Source organism: Rhinolophus hipposideros (genome assembly GCF_964194185.1).
Source record: "Rhinolophus hipposideros genome assembly, chromosome: 3".
Taxonomy (NCBI): Eukaryota; Metazoa; Chordata; class Mammalia; order Chiroptera; family Rhinolophidae; genus Rhinolophus; species Rhinolophus hipposideros.
Window position 1 is genome coordinate 84422928 of NC_138049.1, and position 23176 is coordinate 84446103.

General features: G+C 38.3%; 1 protein-coding gene across 2 annotated transcripts in view; it reads right to left on the minus strand.

The window, feature by feature from the left end:
- PRIM2 (DNA primase subunit 2) overlaps positions 1 to 23176 on the minus strand; it is a 191624-nt gene that overhangs the window by 12247 nt on the left and 156201 nt on the right. For both annotated transcript variants that reach the window (XM_081044533.1, XM_081044534.1), the window contains one exon: positions 2871 to 2939. In XM_081044533.1, the coding sequence (XP_080900659.1) occupies positions 2871 to 2939 (69 nt within the window). The remainder of the gene's footprint in view (positions 1 to 2870; positions 2940 to 23176) is intronic.

Consider the following 23176-nt stretch of genomic DNA (forward strand, 5'->3'; position numbering starts at 1 on the left):
GCTGCAGGGGTGTCCCTTGTGTGGGTTATGTGTGCTCTCCTGATGCTGTTGAGCCTTGACTGCTGTTGGCACATCAGTTGGTGGGATTTGCCCTCAGGCTAACCGACTGAGGGCTGACTGTCATTACAGTGGATGAGCTGTTGTGAAGGGGCTGACCCCAAGGAGGAGGAGTATCTTTAGTGTGGCTATACTGCCAACCAAGTTCACTTTGTCATTCATAGAGATGGTTAGATGGTGCTCTGGTGTCATCTAAAGCTAGCCACCAAGTATGGTGGTTCTGGAGCCTCTTGGGAGGGGCTCTGGTGCAGGTCAAAGTCAATCATTGCTTGTATTGCCTTGGGGCTGTTCGGTAGGAGGTACAAAGTGTTCTTCAATTGGTTGCTGCTTGTGCTGGGCTTGGAGGTGCTTAGGAGAGATCAACAAAGGAACAATGGTGCCTGACAAGTACTTCCATCCCCTGATAAAACTGTCCTGACCCTCAAGCCTGAAAGCTAGTCAATTTAGTTCCTCTGTTTACGTCTCTGGTGCTTTTTATGCTGCTAACTCTACACTGGAGACCAGAGACAGTGAGTGAGTGAGTGAGTGAGTGAGTGAGTCTGTGTGTGGGTCCTATAAAACCTACAGCACTTAAGTCTCCAGCAGCCCTCCTGAATGCAATCCCAGGTTTACACTGGTTTACAAAGCCAGATGTTATGGGGACTCCTCTTCCTGGCCCTGGGACCCCGTTCTTCATGGGACCTCTGCAGACAAGGTATTCCTCCTGCTTTTTAATCACCATACCATGAGCGTGGGACCTGACCATTCTGCATCTCTAGCCCAGCTACCAATCTCAACATGGCTTCTTCAATATGTCCCTAGTTATAGCACTTCTGTTCAGCTAGAATTCAGATGATTCTCAATGACTTGTTCTATAATTTAGGTGTAATTTTGATGTGGGATGAGGTAAGCACAGCATTTACCCACTCTGCCATCTTGACCAGAAGTCTCTATTCTCAATTCTTTGTCTTTACATATTTTTAACATTTAGGTATAATAGAAAGAGGACTAGACCCACCAGATTTCTAGCTCCACATCTCCTATTAACCAATTGTGGAAACTTGGGCAAGTCAGGTAGAATTGCTAGGCCTCAGATTTCACTAATTTCATTGTTGAACCATTTTTGTTTTTGTTTTGTTTTAATGTAAACTGTGAAGGATGGATCAAGAAGGATGGATCATGAATCTAGAAGGGAAAATGCTAATGACCTCAACAGTAGTTATTACAACTCTAGTACCAGATACTGTAGAACAGCACAATCCTGGTTAGGCTCTTAAGCTTTAGATTGAGCAACTACTCAACATCCTGTTTCAAATGAAAGTTCTATCCCTTATATGCAGTATCACTGTAGACATTTTCCTCAGCTTCTCTAGGCTTTATTCATAAATGAGGATAAAAATAGTACCTAATGGTAGTACTGTTATGTGGATCAAAAGAGCTAATATATCCAAAGTACTCTGTGCTGTGGCTGGCATGCATTAAGGGTTCTATAGTTGTTGGTGATGTCAGCATTATTATTTTCATCATCATTGGTAATATTATAGGATGCATTTTTCCTATGAAGTAATTTATCAAGAAATTCTGCAATTACATAACCACAATAGAAAAATTATTTCATGAAAACTAAAACACATAAAACTGATTATAAAACTTAGCATCGCCTGGTATAACTGATGATGAATTCAATAACTGCAACATCTTTTGGGGAGGATTATCGATCCCTTTGAAACTGGAACACCACAGACTCACACACACACAAAAAAAGCACAAATGTATTCATAGAAGGAATATTTCAAGAAGTACATGGAGCTCCAAGTCCATTCTTGAATGTCTGTCCTAGGTTAGGCAGCCATGATCAGGATCAATGGTTGCACACTGAGGACTGGTGGGCTGAATTTGACTTGCAGATGCGTTGTTGACCTGTGCAGGGTATTCAAACTTGTCCATGTGAAAGCCTCTACCTGGGTATGACTTATTCAGTGCTCCACAGTTCCTACTTACCGTACTCTCTGGGGCTAATCTCTGCCAGATGCATTTCTGGGGGGTTATTTGCCTGACCTCTGTAGGCCTCTGAGTTTGTGACCCTTGTTTTACTCCTTTCAGAATCTATGCTAGCCGACCTTGTTGTACTAAGGAGGCTGGCAAGATAAAAAACAAACATGTTTCCCTGACTCCCTTGCAGTTAAAGAGTCCACCACGTATGCCATACAGATAAATACAAGACTCGGGCAGTAGATTAGAGTAATATGAGGTGGGGGCAAGTAAAAAGATCAGATTTCCTGCAAGGAAGATGGCAAAAGCCTTTGGTTCTTCTGGGCAGCTGTGGCAAAAGTTCTAGATCTACTCCTGAGGTTGGCTGCCTAGGGCCTGTGTGTCAAATGTGGCCCACTGTTTTCATAAATAAAGTTATACTGGAACACAGCCCTACGTGTTCATTTACATACTATGGCTCCTTTTGTATTACGATAGCAGAGCTGAGCCATTGTGACAGAGGCCATATGGGTTGTAAGCCTAAAATTTTTACAATCTGACACTTTACAGAAAAGTTTACCAATCCTTGTTCTCATCCCTAGATGTAGAGTGGTAGATGGCAGCTGCAGTAAAGGCTTTCTCATGATGTACCTTCGCCTAGTAACAATATTCCTGGTCCTGGAACATGGAAGCTTCATTCTCCGGAACTTCTGTAAATTTTATAAGCTACCTAATACTGTGCAATAAATCCCTTTCTGCTAAAAATAGCTAGAGTGGTTTCGATTGCTGCAATTAAAAATCCTAAATGAAACAGAGTAACCAAAGACAAAGAATTAGGTTATAAAGTTTAAAAATTTACTTACTTTATGTGTCATCTCAAAGTATTTCTGACAGGCTACCTGGTAATGTGTCCCTTTTACTAAATCCAAAATCTAAAATGAACGGAAAAAAGAGAAAGAAGAATTACAAATTCAGTATCTTCTAAAACAGTGTAGCTCATGGTTGTTGGCCATCTTCATTCCAGACAGGAAAAGCATTAAATCATGGAGCATGCTGTATCTCTGCAGCCTGGACAGTGTAGTAATTTTGGCATTATACAGTAGCCACTTAGGTCAGCATTAAACCATAGATGACAAGAGATAGTAAGTGATCTTTCTGACCTACCAACTGTGAATTTCAACAGCTTTACCTTAACAACAAGATGAAAACAGATCTGAGCATTATGACTTTGACAGTTATTGTCAGAACATCATATTGCAAACTCTCTTCTAAAATTGTAGATATAAATCTGGTAATCTAAATGGTCGGTGCATGAAGCAATCAAATATACTATTTAGATTTTTATTTTCCACATTACCAGCTTATACAGATACAGCATGAAATACAGCTGTGTGCCCATCAGGAAAATTCAATATAAACCCTCTGGATGAGTATGTGTGGAAAGCAAATGCTTTTATCTTCAATCAGATTTGTCCTTTTTTGAAATGAAGTTATTTCTAGTAAAGCTCCGCGGAATATGAGAGTGAATAGTCAATTCTGAACACCTATTAGGAATATCATCCTATCTTTTGTAAATACAATTTGCTTTCCAATTCTACTTCATGTAATCTCTTCAGAGGTGAAAACTCCCATTCTTATCAGCAGAGTACAATGCCAGTTGAAATTTGTGAAGTTTCATTAACTCTCCCGTCCAATAAATAAAGTGTATATGTAGCCTGGAATTAAGAGATAGCCTCAAATGAAAGGAAATATAATTCTGGAAAAATGTTAATTTCTATCCCTTTTCACAAGGCTGACCTTCCTACGACAAAAAGAAATGTACATGGGGTCGCAATTCTTGCTCTCTACATTACTGAATGTAGCCTACGTCTTTTGACAGATACACAAACAAATTATAGTTGCAGAATGTGCATCATACGGAACTGACAAGAGTGTGCTTAAAAGAATTGTTTTTCTGATTGTTGTATAGGTTACATTTCTGAATTTTAGGTCACCTTCTAATTAAATCTTGAATGAAAGACCTGTGTAAATGCCAACCAATCAGAACACCCAGGATCCTGCCTATCTGCCTATTTGACCTGTCCACTTTTCTTGAATCATTAGAGCAAAAATGAAAAATAAATCAATTTAAAATAACTATAAATCAATCAATTTAAAGTGACTGTACATTTTTTAAAATGAAAAAAGTCACGAAGTCTTCCAAGTAATTCTCACATTCTCAGCTCATATTTACCAATGTTTTTACCCATAGATAATTCAAATTATGGCAGAGATGAACTTGAATTGATTGTTGGCAAATATCGATACCAATACATGCATATCTATGAATTACAATCTTGGAGAAGCAAAGACATACAGTTTAAATAATCATAAATTATCTGAAGAGAAAATGAATTCACAGAAATAAGCAAAAAGCTCAACTGTGTGGTATATGATAAATTTTTATGTAAAAACAAAACAATGAATCTAACACCCTATTCTATGTATACGTATTTCTTGTTCATATGTATGTATATATATAACATATTTAAATATCTTCCTTGCAAAGCAAATATGTAACATTATACATATTATACAATCGGAATATATATGATTGGGAAACATGCTATAAAGAAATATTAGGTTGGTGCAAAAGTAATTGCGGTTTAAAAGGTTAAAAATAATTGCAAATAATGCAATTACTTTTGCGCCAACCTAATGCTTACAAGAGATATTAGTATCTAGTTGTGTGATAATACACACATGTGAAAAAGAACTATTATGAAAAACTAACTTATATGCCACAGAATATGAGAAACAGATTTATGTATCTTGAAATTTTAGGTTCCATCAAAAACGTTAAATTTAGATTAATCACAAATCAATCCCTCCAACCCCCACCACCCCGCTCCACTCCCAGAGGAGGCTCTTCCTTAACAAAAATCATTTACTTTTCCTCTTATTTTTTGCTTTATCTTCCTAGGAATAATTTTTATTTGAAATTTTCCTACAAATCCATAAAAAAAATCATTTAACCATGTATCTGTAAAAAACTTTACTGATCATGTCACAGCATATTTGAGTGGATAAAAGTTTCTGCACGTGTAAAGGTGTGATGGGAAAAAGGAGAAGAGAGTGTTTTTCACTGGCTGGAAAAGCTTTCAAAGACAGACAGATAAATTTAGGCCCAAGGAGAAGCGCTAGAGAAGGAGAAAGAATATCAAGTAATGGGGATGTGGAGACAATAAATAAGCTCATAGGAAAAATCCAAGAAAAGGACTGCTTTGACGTGATTAGACGTTATTGGTTAAGTATTATCTTCATTTCAGAGATGGAGAAATATATCCTGTTAAAAATAGAGGTATCTGTCTAGTGAAGGCCATTTACTGCAGAAAGAATTAAAAATTAAAAAATCATTTGCAACTTAATGATCCTGTTTTCCTTAAGAAAAATATAAAATATTTAAATGTTTTAAAATTAAGATAGAAAATGTGCAACATTACTTAAAAAAATCCAATAATAAAAATATTGTTTTAATTTCACATTATGATCTATATTGCAGAGATAGAGTAGACCAGTGAATGAAGTTTGGCTTTTTCTCTGAGTAAAATGGGGAGCTACTGCTATGTTCTCAGCACAGGGGTGATGTGAACTGACTTCAATTTTTAACATAATTATTCTGCCTTTGGTGTTGGGCACAGCCTGGGGTAGGGGACAGAGAGGTCATGACAAGAATTCAGGAACTCAATGATGGAGGCTTGGATGGAGTGGTAACGGTCGTGGTGGTAAGAAGTGGTCAGATTTAGAGATAGAAACATTTCCCACTTAATGAGCATAAACTGTTTTTGAAAGACAGCGGTTCTACAAGCTCAAACAGGAGCCTGTCCCCCACTGTTTGGGAGTAAGCCATTACCTATCATTCAACACCCCAACCCCAACTGACTTTCTAAATAAAACTAACTACCTTTAATACTTAGTAAAATATAAGTATAGGAGTAATAAACTATCATGTAAAATAAATGTAAAACACCCCAAATACCACTTATTTACTAGTCATGAAGCAATACGATTAACAAACATGCTTTTCATGCAGTAATATACGTGTCACTGTCACCAACATCCCCCTTCTGCTGACTTCAGAATTTTCACAAGTGATTCTGATATTCTACCATTTGTATATGGAGTGCAACTTGGGACTTTTTCTGCATCCATTTTCTTAGATTTTTCTGATATAAACATCACCGGCAAACACTATACAGAGATATTCTACAGGTATGTCTATGTGAGGATGGTGCTGGTGCAAATTGCTGATGGGCTGCATGACTCCAAGGCAGGACATGCAAACCTAAAACTCAAAGAAAGGAAGGGAGAATTGAGGTATGAGCAAGATACTAAAATTCAGTTTGCGAAATAGGACCAAAAACAGAAATGTAGTAAAGAAAGACTAAAATCCAGAGACAGATGCCTGAGGGAGAATCTGTAAAACAGAATTTGGGGACAAAAGCTAAATTCCCTACAATATGTTTTACGTATTATAGAAAGACTGCTTTTCCCAAAGTGAACAAACCATTTGTGTTAACGTAACATTGAGATGCTGACAATGCTCACCGCTGAGACCAAAGAGGGATGGTCCTGCAGTGATGGTTGAAATACATGACTATGGTTACTGATCCATCCTCATTTCCTGAAATGCCGGGTTTTGGAATAGTTGGTCTCATTTAGAATTTAAATGTTTTGTTTAGTCATAATTCAAGTAACCTTGTTTCAAAGTGCTAAGTTTTAACAGAACAGTCTATGTCCCAGGGCTGTGGACAGATAGGCTTGACATATATACATGATAGCCAGGCTACTGTGAACCTCCGAAAGATTAGGATTTAACCCAAAGTGGTACGTTTTCCTTTGATGTTTTCTCAAGAATGAAGAAAAAAATGGTTAATTTTGAACGTACCTACCTAATCTTTAAAAAAATATGCTGGGGGGAGGGCAGTATGCAGGGAGATAGTTCATAATGTGCTTGCTTATATAAACCAGGGGTGCCAAAAAACTATACAAGTGGACATTTTGGTCAACGTTGCTCAAGCAGTAGTTCGCCATAATCAGAAGGGTCTAGACGCTGATGGTAACCCTTTTGAGCACCTCTTGTAATTGCAGAAGTCAAACAGGACTTGTGTTCATTTATTGTTATCAATATATATTGAGTATTACAATTTTAATTAGCATTTGCTTTGTATACAGTTTTTTCCTTGCTTAGAATGTGTATACATATTTTTGGCACCCTCTGTATTTAGTATTAGAATCGTATGTTGAACATGATAGCAAAATTTTAAAAGAAAAAACAATACTGTCGAGAAACCAGAATGAAGACGTCAGGCAACAGTGCTTTGTGACAGTGTTTGTTTTGCCCACATCGTTTGTGAAGGCAGAACCTCCAACCTCACAAACGGCCTTTGCCCTCTCTCAGGGAGAGTACCCCGAGGACGGAGTTCAGCCAGTGGGGTCTGGCCAGAGTGACGGTCAGAGATAAGAAAGGGTGAGGGAATCTCATACTACAGAGATGGAAACTCACTGAGAGGAAGAAATGTAGGGAGACGAAAGGAAACAACCAGGAAGGTGAAAGAAAAATGTGCAAAACCAGAGAACTAGGGTAAATGAAACGAAGTCTACAACTTGCCATTTCCATAGCCCAGAAACATCAAAGTGTAACCCACAGCTCACAAAAGGTGTGTCCCACTGAGCAATGACATGGACTGTCCAGTTTTCATGTTCCGTTCTGGAGGAGGCAGAGCACACCATGATTTCCTCTTGCATACAGAATTAATACTGAAAGAGAAGTTGTCCAGGAGGAAACCAAAGCAAATGTTAATTCTGATGTCTAGGCCAGACGTTTCCTAATTCTGCCTTAGAAAAATACAATTAAACAATTTGAACAACCATAAGATATAAAGGCAGATTTGAAAACACAAGCTTATTACTTAAAGAAAAAAAATTCTACGAAGATCTAAGAATAGTGCTCAAATGAAAATTTGACTTTTGGTTTTTAATGCCAATACTTACAGACTAAAGCACAAAAATGTCAAGCATAACAATCCATTTATTGTTCTAATCTAGTAATCAAAAGGCTAAGAAAAATAAGGGGTGGGGACATAACACTACTATACTTTGGTAATTCATATTCTTTAACTTTTTTTCTCTCTAGTCAGCTGATAAAGTTAAAAATATAAAGTCCACCAAGAAGATTAAATCTGTTTTAAAAAAAATATTGCAGTTTGTCATTTTTACAAGAAAACATTGATTATATTTGTATTTGGTAAGTTTGTTTTTTGAATTCTAGGAAAGTGGCTAGCCGAGATATCCTTGCAGTGGAAAAACAAAGAGAAAATAAGGTGATATCTTCCTCACTTGATTGGCGATAGATCACAGCCAGGTGACGAACGTGTGATAAAACATGCTGGTGGGGAATGCTATATTTATACTTAAACACACATGTATACGTATATACCACAGAAATGGGGATTACATTGGAGCCACACTTCCTTCTCTCCTCCTAATCTCTCTAATACTCCCTGCCAGGCAAATTCCTCTGTGCCTTTGCTTTAATGCCTGCCAGTGAGGTCCAGGTGATTATCTGGCAGCAGAACGTAGCCACCTGCCGGTCCTTGGCTCCAGTGAGCCAGCAACTAGGTGTGCTGCACTCACCAATTAGACATGCAGCTAATCTGTCTCTAATTCAAGGTCATAGTCTGTCTTCTTTAAAAGCCATAAGCTTGTCTTGTTTCTTCCTCAAAAGCACAACCTTTTAAAAGTAGACCGTATTGATTTTGTTCCACTTTAATTTTAAACCTTTTCATTTTAAACCTTTCTTTATTTCAAAGATGGGAGAAAATGTGAGAGATGCAGAGTCTAGAACACTTTTCAACACATTACTCTGTTGTTTCTCACACACTCAGCAAAGTTTACCCTGTGCTGCCTCACGACTCTGCTGTGATCTTCATTTACTGGCAGATCAGGGGCGAGTTTCCCTCTCTGGAAAATGAACTTTCATTCATTTAAAACATTACATGCTAAGAATGTTTCTGACTCACTCTTCATTATCTATAAACTTAGTTATCTGACTGAATTGATTCTACCACCAAATGTCTTTAAAACCTACCTTTTCCTCTCCATTGTTTAGATTCTCATCATTCTCTTTTTTATCACAAAGCTTCTAGCTTTATTCTTTCCTTACTGAAAACAGCTTCCAAACTGCCACCACAGTAACTTTCCTCAAATCCAAAATCTGATCCCATCATTGCCGGTTCCCATTCGTGCATGGGGCACAAACACGCTGTCCTCACCAGGCCACAGTCACCGCCCTGGGCCCTGCTCCTGCACCAACAGGACACAGGAATCTTTATACTCTAGTCCAGCTTCTCCCACAGTGTCTTTAGCTCACAAAATCCTAGTGATGACTCAGTGGCTTTTCTTCTCTAATGCATTGTTTGATTTGGTTTAATCCAGAACTACTTCAATTTCTTTATGGCAGGACTTATTGGGGTGATATTTCTCAACTAATTTGTCCCCAGAACCTGTTTTCACAGATCTCCTAGGACGAGGGTTCCTCAGAACACACCCTGACAACCTTATAAACAGGCTCGCCTCCCCCAGATCGCATTCTGTTCCCTTATGTTGTCTAGTTTTCTCTCACCACACTTGTTTATTGTCTGTCTCCCTCACTGGAATATCAGCTCCTTGGAGGCAGGGGTGTTGTTCGTCACTGTAGCCCCAGTGTCTTGAATAGTAGGTGGAACACAGTCCTCACCCAATTATTATTTGTCGATGGTGAATGAATGCTGTTGCTTACGTGCAATCAGCCTGGCTTCCCTCCACTTGGGAAACTCCTCCTCAACTTTCAAACCCAATTCAAATATCACTTCCTACATGAAACATTTTCTGATGTCACACCTCTCCCTCCTCAGCAAATTGTTCTCCTCTGAATATACAACTAGCACTTAGAATATATTCTTATTAAAGCAATTATCATATTTTACTATAGTTAATTATGCCTTTTTACTCCAGCTTTAAAACAGTTTCTTAATCATCTTTTATCTACTTCCAGATTTGAACATACTGAAAACTCGGTGACATGTAGAGTGCTCAGTAAATGTTTATTGAATAATAAAATAAACATATTTCCTCCCAAAACAACTTATTTCTGATGCAATCAGTCTTAGAACACTTTTACTAGAACCTCTGCAATTAGACCGTTGCTTTCCATTTCTTTCTTTTTCTTAGATAACACCATAGGGGAAAAATTACTAATTTAATTTAGTTCTCCTACAAAGGTTTAAAAAAGCTTGATAACACAGATGTGTGAACCTTCCCCTATCCTCCACCCCATTGCTTGCCTGACTCTAGCTGACACGGGAGCAGTGGAGTTACCTGGTTACAGCTCACTCTCAGCTGCCCAGAGAGGACTAAGAGGCTAAAGCAACATTCCAGCCTGAGGGTCTGGTACCCATTACGGCTAAACTCAGTAGAAAAAACGTAGCTGCAGATGTGCTGCATCCCCCTCCACCTGGCCACACACACTTCCACACACATCAGGGAGGAACCCAGTAGATGCAGCTGGGACACCTCAGACAGTTCTGCATGGCTGGCAGCCTCTGGTTACAAACAAGCAGCGTTGGGACCTTATAGGTCCATCGCCTGCCACATCCCATCATGGGGTGATGCCCTGAGACCAAGGCGACCAGTTCACAGAGGGAACACCCACCTCTTCAGGGCATACAGGACATTTTTCACATTGAAGGCAACACCAACCTGTGGAAACCCTGTAAGTACCAGTAGCGCAGGCAAGAGAAAACAAAAACTTTTGTTATAGCACCATCTACTGGAAAACAAAAGAAAGACAGTACCTAAAAATGAATTCAATTCTTCAAATGCTCAGGCAAAGAAATAATCCATAAGGTAAAAAGGTAGCTCAGAAAAAAAATGAAGTCTCCAGAAAAGAAACTCTAAGACACAGAAGAATGTGAATTAAATGACAGAGAATTCAAGATTACAGTTCGAAAAAAATTCAATGAGACGTTTCTGATTAGTTCATTCATTTATTCTTTTCTTTAGATTCCACATATAAGTGAGATCAGATGGTATTTGTTTTTCTCTGTCTGACTTATTTCATTTAACATATTATAAATAAATAAATAAATAAATTCAGTGAGATACCAAAAAACCCAGAAAGGCCATTCAATGAGCTCAGGAATAAAATTAGTGAACAAAAGTATTATTTTCACTAAGAAACTGAAGCTGTAAAAAAGAACTAAAAATAAATTCTAGAATGTCACAGGAATGGCGGCAGCCGGCGCACTTTTTGAGTTCTCCTCCGGATCTTATCACAAATGGGACATCTATAACCCATCAAAGGACTCTCTGCTCATCATGCAGAACAGCTAAGAGACTCGTGCAAGGATTACTTGAAGGTGGGCAAATTGGGCGAGTGGGGGCAGAGGGAAGGGAGCAGAGAGGACACGCGGCCCACATGTGCGGTGCCAGAGACTCGGCTGGCATTTGCAGCTGTGGAAATGCGGCTGGCATCCGCAGCTGCAGAGACGCAGGGGATCCCAGGACAGAACAGAGAACACAAAAGCCAGGAGGTGGGCTCTTTCCCTGCATCCCACAGCTGATCTCTCCCGCCGAGGGGGCAGCATATCCAGCATTTGAGGCAATAACCTCAGTGAGACCTCCAGCTGGGCCGTAGGCCTGACAAAGGACACAAACTCCATATCTGGGCCCCTCCCGCCACTCTTCCAATCCTACCCCCGCCCTTCCAGAGACTTAAACTGGCCCCTGAAATGAGGAGCAGTGTCAGATTACAGAGAGGCTTAATGCTCAGGGCTCTAAGAAGACTAGCGTGCAGCTCTGTCCCAGGGAAGACGCTGGTAAGAGTGTGATTTTTGCTGGGCTAGGAGAGAAGAGACTCCACCAACCCCAGCCACCACCTTTTCTGGCCTGTGGGAAGAGTGTGACATGGCTGGGCTGGGAGAGAGAAGACCCCTCCAACCCCAGCCCCTACCCTTTCTGGTCTGCGCAGGGCAATTACAACAGCAGAGGCACTCCCTGGGATCAGCAGTAAGCGGCAGACGCAGCTATGGGCTTTCAGCAGCTTAGAAATCTCCCGGCTACTCGCAACACACACACACACACACACACACACACACACACACGCACGCACGCACGCAAGAGTTGCCCTAAGACTCAGGAGAACTGGACACAGGGCTGGTGGTGCTACTCTCAGTGTGGATATGTGCAGGCAAGAGCAGAAACTGCACTGACTTTGTAGAAACTATCATCCAGATCCCTCAGCCCCAAGCATCTAAATGTGCATTTCCAATGTCACTCTACCGGCTCTGCTTCCCCAATACGCAGAGGACTCTTTGGTACAGCAGAGGACAACCTGGAGATTACTTGGTAGGCTTAAGCCAAGACTGTTGCTGCTTTTCATTTTGTTTTGTTTTGTTTTGTTTTTATATCTTTGCTATCTTTGCCCGTGTTGAGAGGGGGTTGTCGGTTGTTTTTACATGTGAAGGCATTTGATTTTTTCTTTGTTGTTGTTGTTATTGTGCTTTGTGATTTGCTTTGTTCTGAAATTGTCCTACACCAGGGCTCAGCTTAAGAGGCACAAGATTCAACACACACAGAGGCCAACTCCAGAACAAACCAGAGTACTACCGGATTTGACCTACAAGTGACACACCCAGAGGGAATTCTCTACAGGCACAAGAGCCCATAGAGGCCAAACCACATTTAAGTGGTCAACCCTCACGCAGCAGAACACCCTGCGGTGGGCAGAGCCAAGACTCACAACTAGTCAGCCTAGGAGTTAACCCCACCTACTCACAAGCAAAAAGCAATTAAAGATCTTCTTTAAGAGGACAATATACACAACACAAGAGTCACCTTTGGAGTACACTCAGAGGAGAAGAACGAAGTAGTGCAAGTCAAATATAAAGGACACATACTACATAAGATAACGCAGCAAGAACTAAGAACGCTAGGGGATCTACCTAATACATCGAAGCAAACACAGACACTCAGCCAGAATGGGGAAACAAAGAAACATGTCCCAAATAAAAGAACAGAAGAAACCTCCAGTAATGGAACGAAAAGAAACAAAGGTAACCAACCTATCAGAGACAGAGTTCAGAACACTGGTGATAAGAATGTTTAAGGAGCTTAGAGACGACATAAGGATAGAGAAATCATAATGAACAACCAGTTAGAAATAAAGAACAAAATTACCAAAATAAAGAACTCACTTGAAGGAATTAACAGCAGGTTAGATGAAGCAGAGGATCGAATCAGCAACTTAGAAGACAAGTTAGCAGAGATCAACCAAACAAAACAAAGAAAAAAGAATATAAAACAATGAAGATGGTTTAAGAGACCTCTGGGATAACATCAAGCGCATCATAGGAATACCAGAAGTCGAAGAGAGGAAGCAAGGGATTGAGAACATATTTGAAGTAATAATGTCTGAAAACTTACCTAATCTGATGAAGGAAACCAACATACAAGCTCAGGAAGTGCAGAGAGTTCCAACCAGGATAAACCCAAATAGGCCCACACCAAGACACATTATAGTTAAAATGGTAATGCTTAAAGACAAAGAGAGAATCCTAAAAACAGCAAGAGAAAGACAGAGAGTTACATACAAGGGAACTCCCATAAGACTATCAAATGACTTTTCTACAGAAATATTGAAGGCCAGGAGGGAGTGGCAGGAGATACTCAAAGTGATGGAAAAGAAAGGCCTACAACCTAGATTGCTTTATCCAGCAAGGCTATCATTTAAAGTTGATGGAGAGATAAAGAGCTTCCCAGAAAAGAATAAGCTAAAGGAATTTATTACCACCAAGCCATCATTGCAAGAAATACTAAAAGGACTTCTGTATATAGAAGATGAAAAAATCTAACTACAAATTTAGAAAATAACTGTATACCTATCAATAATCATATTAAATGTAACTGGATTAAATGCTCCAATCAAAAGACACTGAGTGGATCAGAAAGCAAGACGCTGTATGTGCTGTATACAAGAGACTCACCTCAGATCAAGACACATACACAGGCTAAAAGTGAAGAGTTGGAGTAAGATATTTCATGCAAATGGAAATCAGAAAAAAGCTGGAGTTGCAATACTTATATCTGACAAAATAGACTTTAAAATGAATAACATCTTAAAAGACAAAGATGGGCACTATGTAATAATAAAGGGATCGATCCGACAAGAGGACATAACCCTAGTAAACATCTATGCACCCAACATAGGAGCACCTAAATATATAAAACCGATATTGACTGACATAAAGACAGAGATCAACAGTACCACTATCATAGTAGGGGACTTCAACACAGCTCTGACAACAAGGTACAGGTCTTCCAGAGAGAAAATCAACATGGAAACAACATCCTTAAATGACACATTTGACCACTTGGATTTAATTGATATTTTCAGAGCATTTCATCCCAAAGCTGCAGAATACACGTTCTTCTCTAGCGCACATGGAATATTTTCCAAGATAGACCACATGTTAGACCACAAAACAAGTCTTGATAAATTTAAGAAAATTCAAATCATACCAATTGTCTTCTCTGACCACAGTGTTATGAAATTAGAAATGAACTACAGGGAAAAAAACCAGGAAGACAAACCAACCAATTCATGGAGACTGAATAACATGATACTAAATAATGAATGGGTCAAGCAGGAGATCAAGGAAGAAATCAAAAGATATCTCAAGACAAACGAAAATAAAAACACAATACCCAAAATCTATGGGTTGCTACGAAAGCAGTCCTAAAAGGGAAATTCATAGCATTGCAGGCCTACCTAAAGAAACAAGAAACATCACTAATTAACAGTTTATCTTCACACTTAAGGGATCTAGAAAAAGAACAGCAAAATAAGCCCAAAGGGAGCACAATGAAGGAGATAATAAAGATCAGAGTGGAAATTAATGAAATAGAAACCAGAAAAACAATACAAAAGATCAATGAATCCAAGAGTTGGTTCTTAGAGAAGATAAACAAAATTGACGAACCTTTAGCCAGACTCATTAAAAAAAAGAGAGAGGACCCAAATTAATAAAATCAGAAATGAAAAAGGAGAAGTGACAACAGACACCGCAGAAATACAAAAAAAAATTAAGGAATTACTATGAGCAACTATATGCCAACAAATTTGACAATCTGGAAGAAATGGATAATTTTCTAGAGGAGTACAACCTTCCAAGGCTAACTCCAGAAGAAACAGAGAACCTGGATAGACTGATTACCACCAGGGAAATTGATTTAGTGATCAACAGTCTCCCAACAAACAAAAGCCCTGGACCAGATGGCTTTACAGGTGCATTTTACAAAACGTTCAAAAAAGAATTATCACCTGTTCTCTTCAAGCTCTTCTAAAATATCCAGAAGGAGGGAAGACTCCCAAACACTTTATACGAAGCCACTATCACCGTGATCCCAAAATCAGACAAAGACACTACAAAAAAAGACAACGACAGGCCGATATCTTTAATGAACATAGATGCAAAAATCCTCAACAAAATATTAGCGCACAGAATTCAGCAATACATTAAAAAGATCATACACCATGATCAAGTGGGATTCATCCCTGGTATGCAAGGGTGACTCAACATCCGCAAATCAATTAATATGATACACCACATTAGCAAAATGAAATATAAAAATCACATGATCATATCAATAGATGCAGAAAAAGCATTTGATAAAATCCAGCAGCGATTTATGATAAAAACCCTTAAGAAAGTGGGAATAGAGGGATCATATCTCAATATAATAAAGGCCATATATGATAAACCCACAGCTAACAACATACTCAATGGGGAAAAGTTAAAACCATTCCCCCTAAGATCAGCATCAAGGCAAGGTTGCCCACTTTCTCCACTTCTATTGAACACAGTGCTGGATGTTCTAGCCACAGCAATCAGACAAGAAAAAGAAATAAAAGGCATCCAAATTGGTAAGGAGGAAGTGAAATTGTCGTTATATGCAGATGATATGATACTATATAGAGAGAACCCTAAAGACTCCACCAAGAAACTATTGGAACTGATGAATGAATTTAGTAAAGTAGCAAGACACAAAATTAATATTCAGAAATCAGTTGCATTTGTATATACCAATAATAAAACATCAGAAGGAGAAATTAAAAAAGCAATCCCATTTACAATTGCTCCAAAGACTATAAAATACCTGGGAATAAATTTAACCAAAGAAGTAAAAGATCTGTACTCAGAAAATTATAAGACACTGAAGAAAGAAATACAAGAAGATACAAATAGATGGAAACACATACCATGTTCATGGATAGGAAGAATTAATATAGTTAAAATGTCCATACTGCCTAAGGCAATATAAATATTCAACACAATTCCTATCAAACTACCAACGATGTTTTTCACAGAAATAGAACATGTAATCCTAAAATTTATATGGGACCATAAAAGACCCCGGATAGCCTCAGCAATCTTGAAAAATAAGAACAAAGTGGGAGGTATAACAATACCTGACATCAAATTATACTACAAGACTACAGTAATCAAAACAGCATGGTACTGGCATAAAAACAAACACATAGATCAATGGAATAGAATAGAGAATCCAGAAATAAATCCATGGCTATATGGCCATTTAATCTACAACAATGGAAGCAAGAAAGTACGGTGGGGTAAAGACAGTCTATTTAATAAATGGTGCTGGGAAACCTGCACAGACACATGCAAAAAAAAGAAGCTGGACCAACTCCTTACACCATATACAAAAATAAATTCAAAATGGTTTAAAGACTTAAATGTAAGATCTAAAACCATAAAATACCTAGAAGAAAATATAGGAAGAAACTTCACAGACATTACCCGGAGTAAGATTTTTTCTGATATATCCCCTCGCATGAGGGAAATGAGAGAAAACATAAACATGTGGGATTACATCAAACTAAAAAGATTTTCACAGCAAAGGAAACCATCAATAAAACAAAACGGGATCCTACTTAATGCGAAAAGATATTTGCCAATGATATATCTGATAAGTGGTTAATATCCCAAATTTATAAAAAACTCACTCAATTCCAAACAACTTAATTAAAAAATGGGCAGAGGACATGAAGAGACATTTTTCTAAAAAGGATATACAGATGGAAAACAGACATATGAAAAAATGCTCAACCTCACTAACCATCAGAGAAATGTAAATAAAAACCACAATGAGATACCACCTCATCCCAGTCAAAATGGCTATCATCAATAAATCAACGAACAACAAGTGCTGACACGGATGTGGAGAAAAGGGAACACTTGTGCTCTGTTGGAGGGACAGCCACTATGGAAAACAGTATGGAGTTATCAGGTATCTCAAAAATCTGAAAATGGAACTACCTTATGATCCAGCAATTCCACTCCTAGGTATCTATCCGGAGAAACCCAAACCTCCAATGCAAAAATCTTAATGCACTCCTATGTTTATTGCAGCACTATACACAATAGCCAAGACATGGAAACAACTGAAATGCCCATCGGTAGATGACTGGATTAAGAAACTGTGGTACATTTATACTATGGAGTATTACACAGCCATAAAGAAGAAAGAAATCTTACCATTTACAACAACATGGATGGACCTAGAGAACATTATGTTAAGTAAAATAAGTCAGACAGAGAAAGACAAATACCATATGATCTCACTTATATGAGGAATCTAAAGAAAAGAATAAGTGAATGAACTAATCTGAAACAGTTTTGGATACAAAGAGGAAAAACTGAAGGATGCTAGATGGGCGAGGGGGTGGGGATAAGGGGGAAGGTGAGGGGATTAGAAAACAGTTGGTAACCACAAGACGGCCACGGGGTTTTGAAAATTAATTTGGGGAACGTAATCAATAATGTTGTAAAGATTTTGTAGGGTATCCGATGGACACGTGTCAGGGTGATGTAGATGCTTGATCACTGCACTGTACATCTGAAGCTGAACAATAATGAATGCCAACTATAATTTTATATATATATATATATATAAATATATATGTATGTATATACCTACAAGAAGCGGAGTACAGCATTAGGAATAGAGACAGTGGAAATGTAATGGCTCTGTGCGATGTCAGAGGGATAGTGGATGGGGGTATAGGGGTTCACACAGTGTGAGGGATATAAATAATAAACGTCTAAGTATTACCGTATTTGCCGGCGTATAAGATGATTTTTTGGCCCCGAAAAATATGTCTCCAAGTGGGGGGGTCGTCTTATACGCCAGGTACACTTCAGATAGACTGCCCATAGTGCTTGCCCTGTGCCATAGTGGCCTCCCGATGCCCGCCCACTTCATTCCACATACCGTTCAGGCATCAGCAGCGCTGCTGGGTGTATGCTCGGCTGTTATGCGATTTTGCTGTTATGTGATTTTACGACACTCGCAAAATCGCACACAGCCGAGCATACACCCAGTATGATAGCGCAAAATCACGAATCGCGATACCATACTGGGTGTATGGTCGGGTGTGTGCAATTTTGCGAGTGTGGTAAATTCGGGTTACCGTATATTTCTTTACATATGCATTGAAGATTCGCGATTTTGCGCTATCATGGTGCCTGTTAGAATGTTGAAGAGCTTGCACTTGCGCACTAGTGAGGTCCCAGGGAGATGCTGATGCAAGGGTGGACCAGACTGCTATAGTGACAGGGCGGGCAAACAGGGAGCAGGGACCAATCAAATCAGGCTTTGTATACAGCCAACAGCCAACCACAATACTGCACCATTGTACAGTACAGCATAGAAAATGTCGACCAGTCAAACCCCTATCATCCCTATCATGGCACCAGCCAAAAGAAAGAAGTATGATGCAAATTTTAAACTGAAAGTTATTTGGTGTGTGGAAGGTATGCGGAAGAGGGGGTAGTCTTATACGGCGAGTATATAACAAACTCTGTATTTTGAGTGGAAATGTTAGGGGGTCGTCTTATACGCCCAGTCGTCTTATACGCCGGCAAATACGGTACTTTGTCTTGTGCACCTGAAACTAATAAAAAAATTCACACACAAAAAAAGGAGGAATAATACAGTATGGATTTTTTCACTTAGCATGAAGAATGATGCATGCTTTGGGGGGTATCAATAGTTTGTTCCTTTTTTATTGCTCAATAGTATTCCATTGTTTGACTAAACTACAATTTGTTTATCCAACCACACAATGAAAGACAATTGAGTTGTTTCTAGCTTCGGGCAAGTATGAATACAGACACTATAAACATTTATGTACAGGTTTTTGTGTGTAATTATGCTTTTATTTCAATTGTATAAAAACCTAGTAGTTGTATAACTAGACCGCACAGTATATGTAAGTTTAACTTTCGAAGAAACTGCCAAACTGTTTTTCAAAGAGATTCTACCACTTGGATTTCCTCCAAAGCAATGTATGAGACTTTTGGTCATTCTACATCCTAATTAGCATTTGATATTGTCAGATTTTTCTTTATTAAACCAATTCTAATTGGCATATAGTGATATTCACTGTAATTTTAAGTTGCATTTCCCTAACACCCAATAATGAACATTTTTTTCATGTGTTTATCATTCACATATTTTCATTGATGAAATGTCTATTCAAACCTTTCACCTACTTAAAAAACTGTTGTTATTATTGAGTTTTGAGAGTTATTTGCATCTCTATTTGTTCTGGATACAAGTATTTTTTAAAATATATGACTTGAAAATATTTACTTCAGTCTATGATTTATCATTTCCTTAACACTGTTTACAGAACAAAATTTTAAGTCTGAGAAAGTATAATTGATCAGTTATTCTCTCATGGAACAGGCCAAACCCAAAATCATTCAGATTTTCATGTTCTCTTCTGGAAAATTTACATTTTACATGCTGATCTACAATCAACTTTGAATTAATTTTTATATAAGGTAGTGAGGTATATGTCTAGGTCCTTCTTCTTTTTGCATATGGACATTCTAGACATACTTACTGAAAATGCTATTCTTCCCCTATTGAATTCCCCTGGCACCTTTGTTTAAAAATCAGTTGGCCATATATATGTGGGTCTCTCCTGTCCAATTAATCTCTATATTTATCATTTCCCTCATACCATACTATCTTGATTACAGTAGCTTTAGAGCAAATCTTGATACCATGTGGTTGTACCTCCAACTTTGTTCTTTGATTGCTTTTATCAGTGTTGCAGCATGAAGGTCGTGCACATATTGTGTTAAATACATTTCGAAACCAGTTTTTTTTAATGTTATTGCATATGGTACTTTAAAATTATTTTAATTTCCAATTTTTCCTTGGAAGAAATATAATCGATTTTTATATACTGATCTAGAATCCTGCAATCTATTATTTATAATAGCATTTTGATAGGTTCTTTGAGGTATTTTTTCCATAAATACACTGAAAATAGAGATATGTTTTCTTCCTTTCTAATCTGCCTTTTAGCTCTTTTTCTTGACTTATTGTGCTGGTTATATTGAGAGAACATACTTTGGGTAATTCTAATTCATTTAAACTTGTAATGGATTTTTTTTAAGACCCTTGAATATGATCTAGCTGGGGTAATGTTTTATGGACACATGAAAAAATGTGTATTCACCTGCTGTTGGGTGCTATGTTCTATAGGCGTCAGTTAGGTCAATCAAGATGGCTGGCAGCATTAAGTTTTCTGTATCCTCACTGATTTTGTCTGCTTGTTCTGCTAATTACTGAAAGAGGAGTGCTGAACTCTCCAAATATATAACTGTGGATTTATCTAGTTCTCCTTTCAGTTCGCTCTGCATTTGCCTCATGTATTTTTAAGCTATGTTGTTAGAGTACAAACATTTAGAATTCTGATGTTTTGTTGGTGAACGGATGTCCATGTTTTCCTTTTTGGGGGAAGGAGTGAGGAATAAATGCAGGACTGCCCATTTTCTTGGGCTTTATTTTGTTTAATTGCTGCCTTCTTAAGTTGAATACCAAGCTCACTCATGGAGGAAGATGAAATGTGATCCTATGAATACACCTTTTTTAAAAAGTATGTGATATCAGTCACAATGGTCTCTCTTCTGAGAATCAAAATTCTGATATTTCACATCTAAGTATTTCTTATAGCTGAAGGTATCTTTCTCAAGTAGTTTTTTTTCTAAAATAAAAGTAGCTCCATCGAATTTTACCTTGTATGCATTTTAAGGATGTTTTTCTTGACTTTCATTCAATATTTTAACACACATTTGGAGTTTTTAACATCTATTTATACTTATGCCAACCTGCAACTAAGCATTTATCAAAATGTTTTACATGGATTTTTCATTTATCCATTTTCTGTCCTTTAGAACATAGTCCCCCAGAGGCTTCACTTTACTGAGAACCACTCAATAAAGACATCAGATGAAACCAAAATATTATTTACAACTTCCCACATGCACTATACAATGTGTATCTAAGATAAAAGGTTACAGTGCGAGTCCAAAAAACGATGTGGAAATTATTAGGCTGGTGCAAAAGTAATTGCGGTTTTTGCCATTATTTTTAACCTTTTAAACCAGGTTCAACTAAGTAAGGGATTTACTTATGGATCAAGAGTAAATGGAGGAATGCAAAGGAGTCAAAAGCAAAGAATGTACAAATACACTTGTTATTAATTAAAATAATCTTCTCCATAGACGCGTTAATAGCCTGTATTTCTTAAACAGTGATTCTTTACAATTGCTGAAAAAGCCTCCATTTTTTTCTTCTACATGCCCCATCAAATTGTTACCTACAGTTCCTAACCTTTCTGATGTCCAAACCACCATTCCTAACCCCTTTACTCTCAGCTAATGATTAGACCTCTGACTTTACAAGAGTCAGGCCACTTGATACACTCCATCAACTTACCTTTGCTCCACCTCTAAGCTTTTCTCTATATTCCTGCACCTTGGCTCAGGGATATGCCTTTTCCTGTCACTATGCTTTTGTCCAAATATATCTCCTCCTTTCTTCAATAAGGTTTTCACTTGTGTCATTGAGGACCAATTTGCTTCTCTCTGTACCACACCACACGCTCTGTAGCATCCACCTCAAACCTAAATATGCCCTCTTACTTTTCCAACATTTTTTCTGCACTACCAAGGGCAAGTCACTGAATTACTATGAGACAGAAAGCTAAATAAAAATCCAGTCCTTCTTTTAGGAAACTCACACACTGGTGGGAAAGATGAATAGTTAGTTAAATAATCATAACTGCTGTAATAAGTATAGTCATGGTATAAAGGAAACATAACAATTGTTAGAGAGGGATTATCTTTTTTTATATCTTTATCAAGCCCACCCTCTCCAATAGGTTCCTTTCTTCTCTTCCTACAAACAGGTTCAGGTCTCTAGCCTTAAATATACAAATACACCTTCCATGATGCTTAAGCGAATATCTCTTGGTCATTCCTTTTACTAGCACATTTTTTGAAAAGGTTACCTATACTCACTGTCCGCAAATCCAATCCAATGTCTTCTATTCGTTCCTCTTTTAAGTAAGCGCAATGTTGGTTTCCACCACTACACTGACACCTCTCACCCAATCAAAGTTGAGCGACCCACTCAAAATATCCAGTCACCTTTTCTCAGTCCTCATCTTACAAAGTCTCTCAGCCATGAAGGACTCTTGTGGACCCTACCTTCTCAAAATTCTCTCCTTGACTTCCGTGATAGTTCACTTCCCCAATGCACTTCCTCCCTCGCCCTCTCTCCCAATCCCATTTAGTCTTCAGATTCCACATGCTTCTGCTGCTGACAAAGGGAAGCTTTAGCCAAGATTCCATTTTGAAACATAACTTTGACTCCCGACCTTTCTCCATTATTTTGCTCTCCTCTCTCCCACAGAAAACTCATGATAATTAGCTGTGAAGTAACCTGGGACTGAGAAAAATAATCATGGAGTCAGAAGGCCTGGCTTCAATTTCTGGTTCTAACACTGACTTACTAGCTGTGTACCCATGGGCATGTCACATTCATAAAAGACTCCATAAAAGAGAATGGCTTTCTAATGTTCCTTCCAATCTCACAGTTCTACAATTCTAAATGGAAAGAACATCAGCCCTCTAGTTCTAACTTCTCTAACACACTATACAATTCCACATTTTGTCTGCATTCTGAATGCCCCACCTCTAAAACTGAT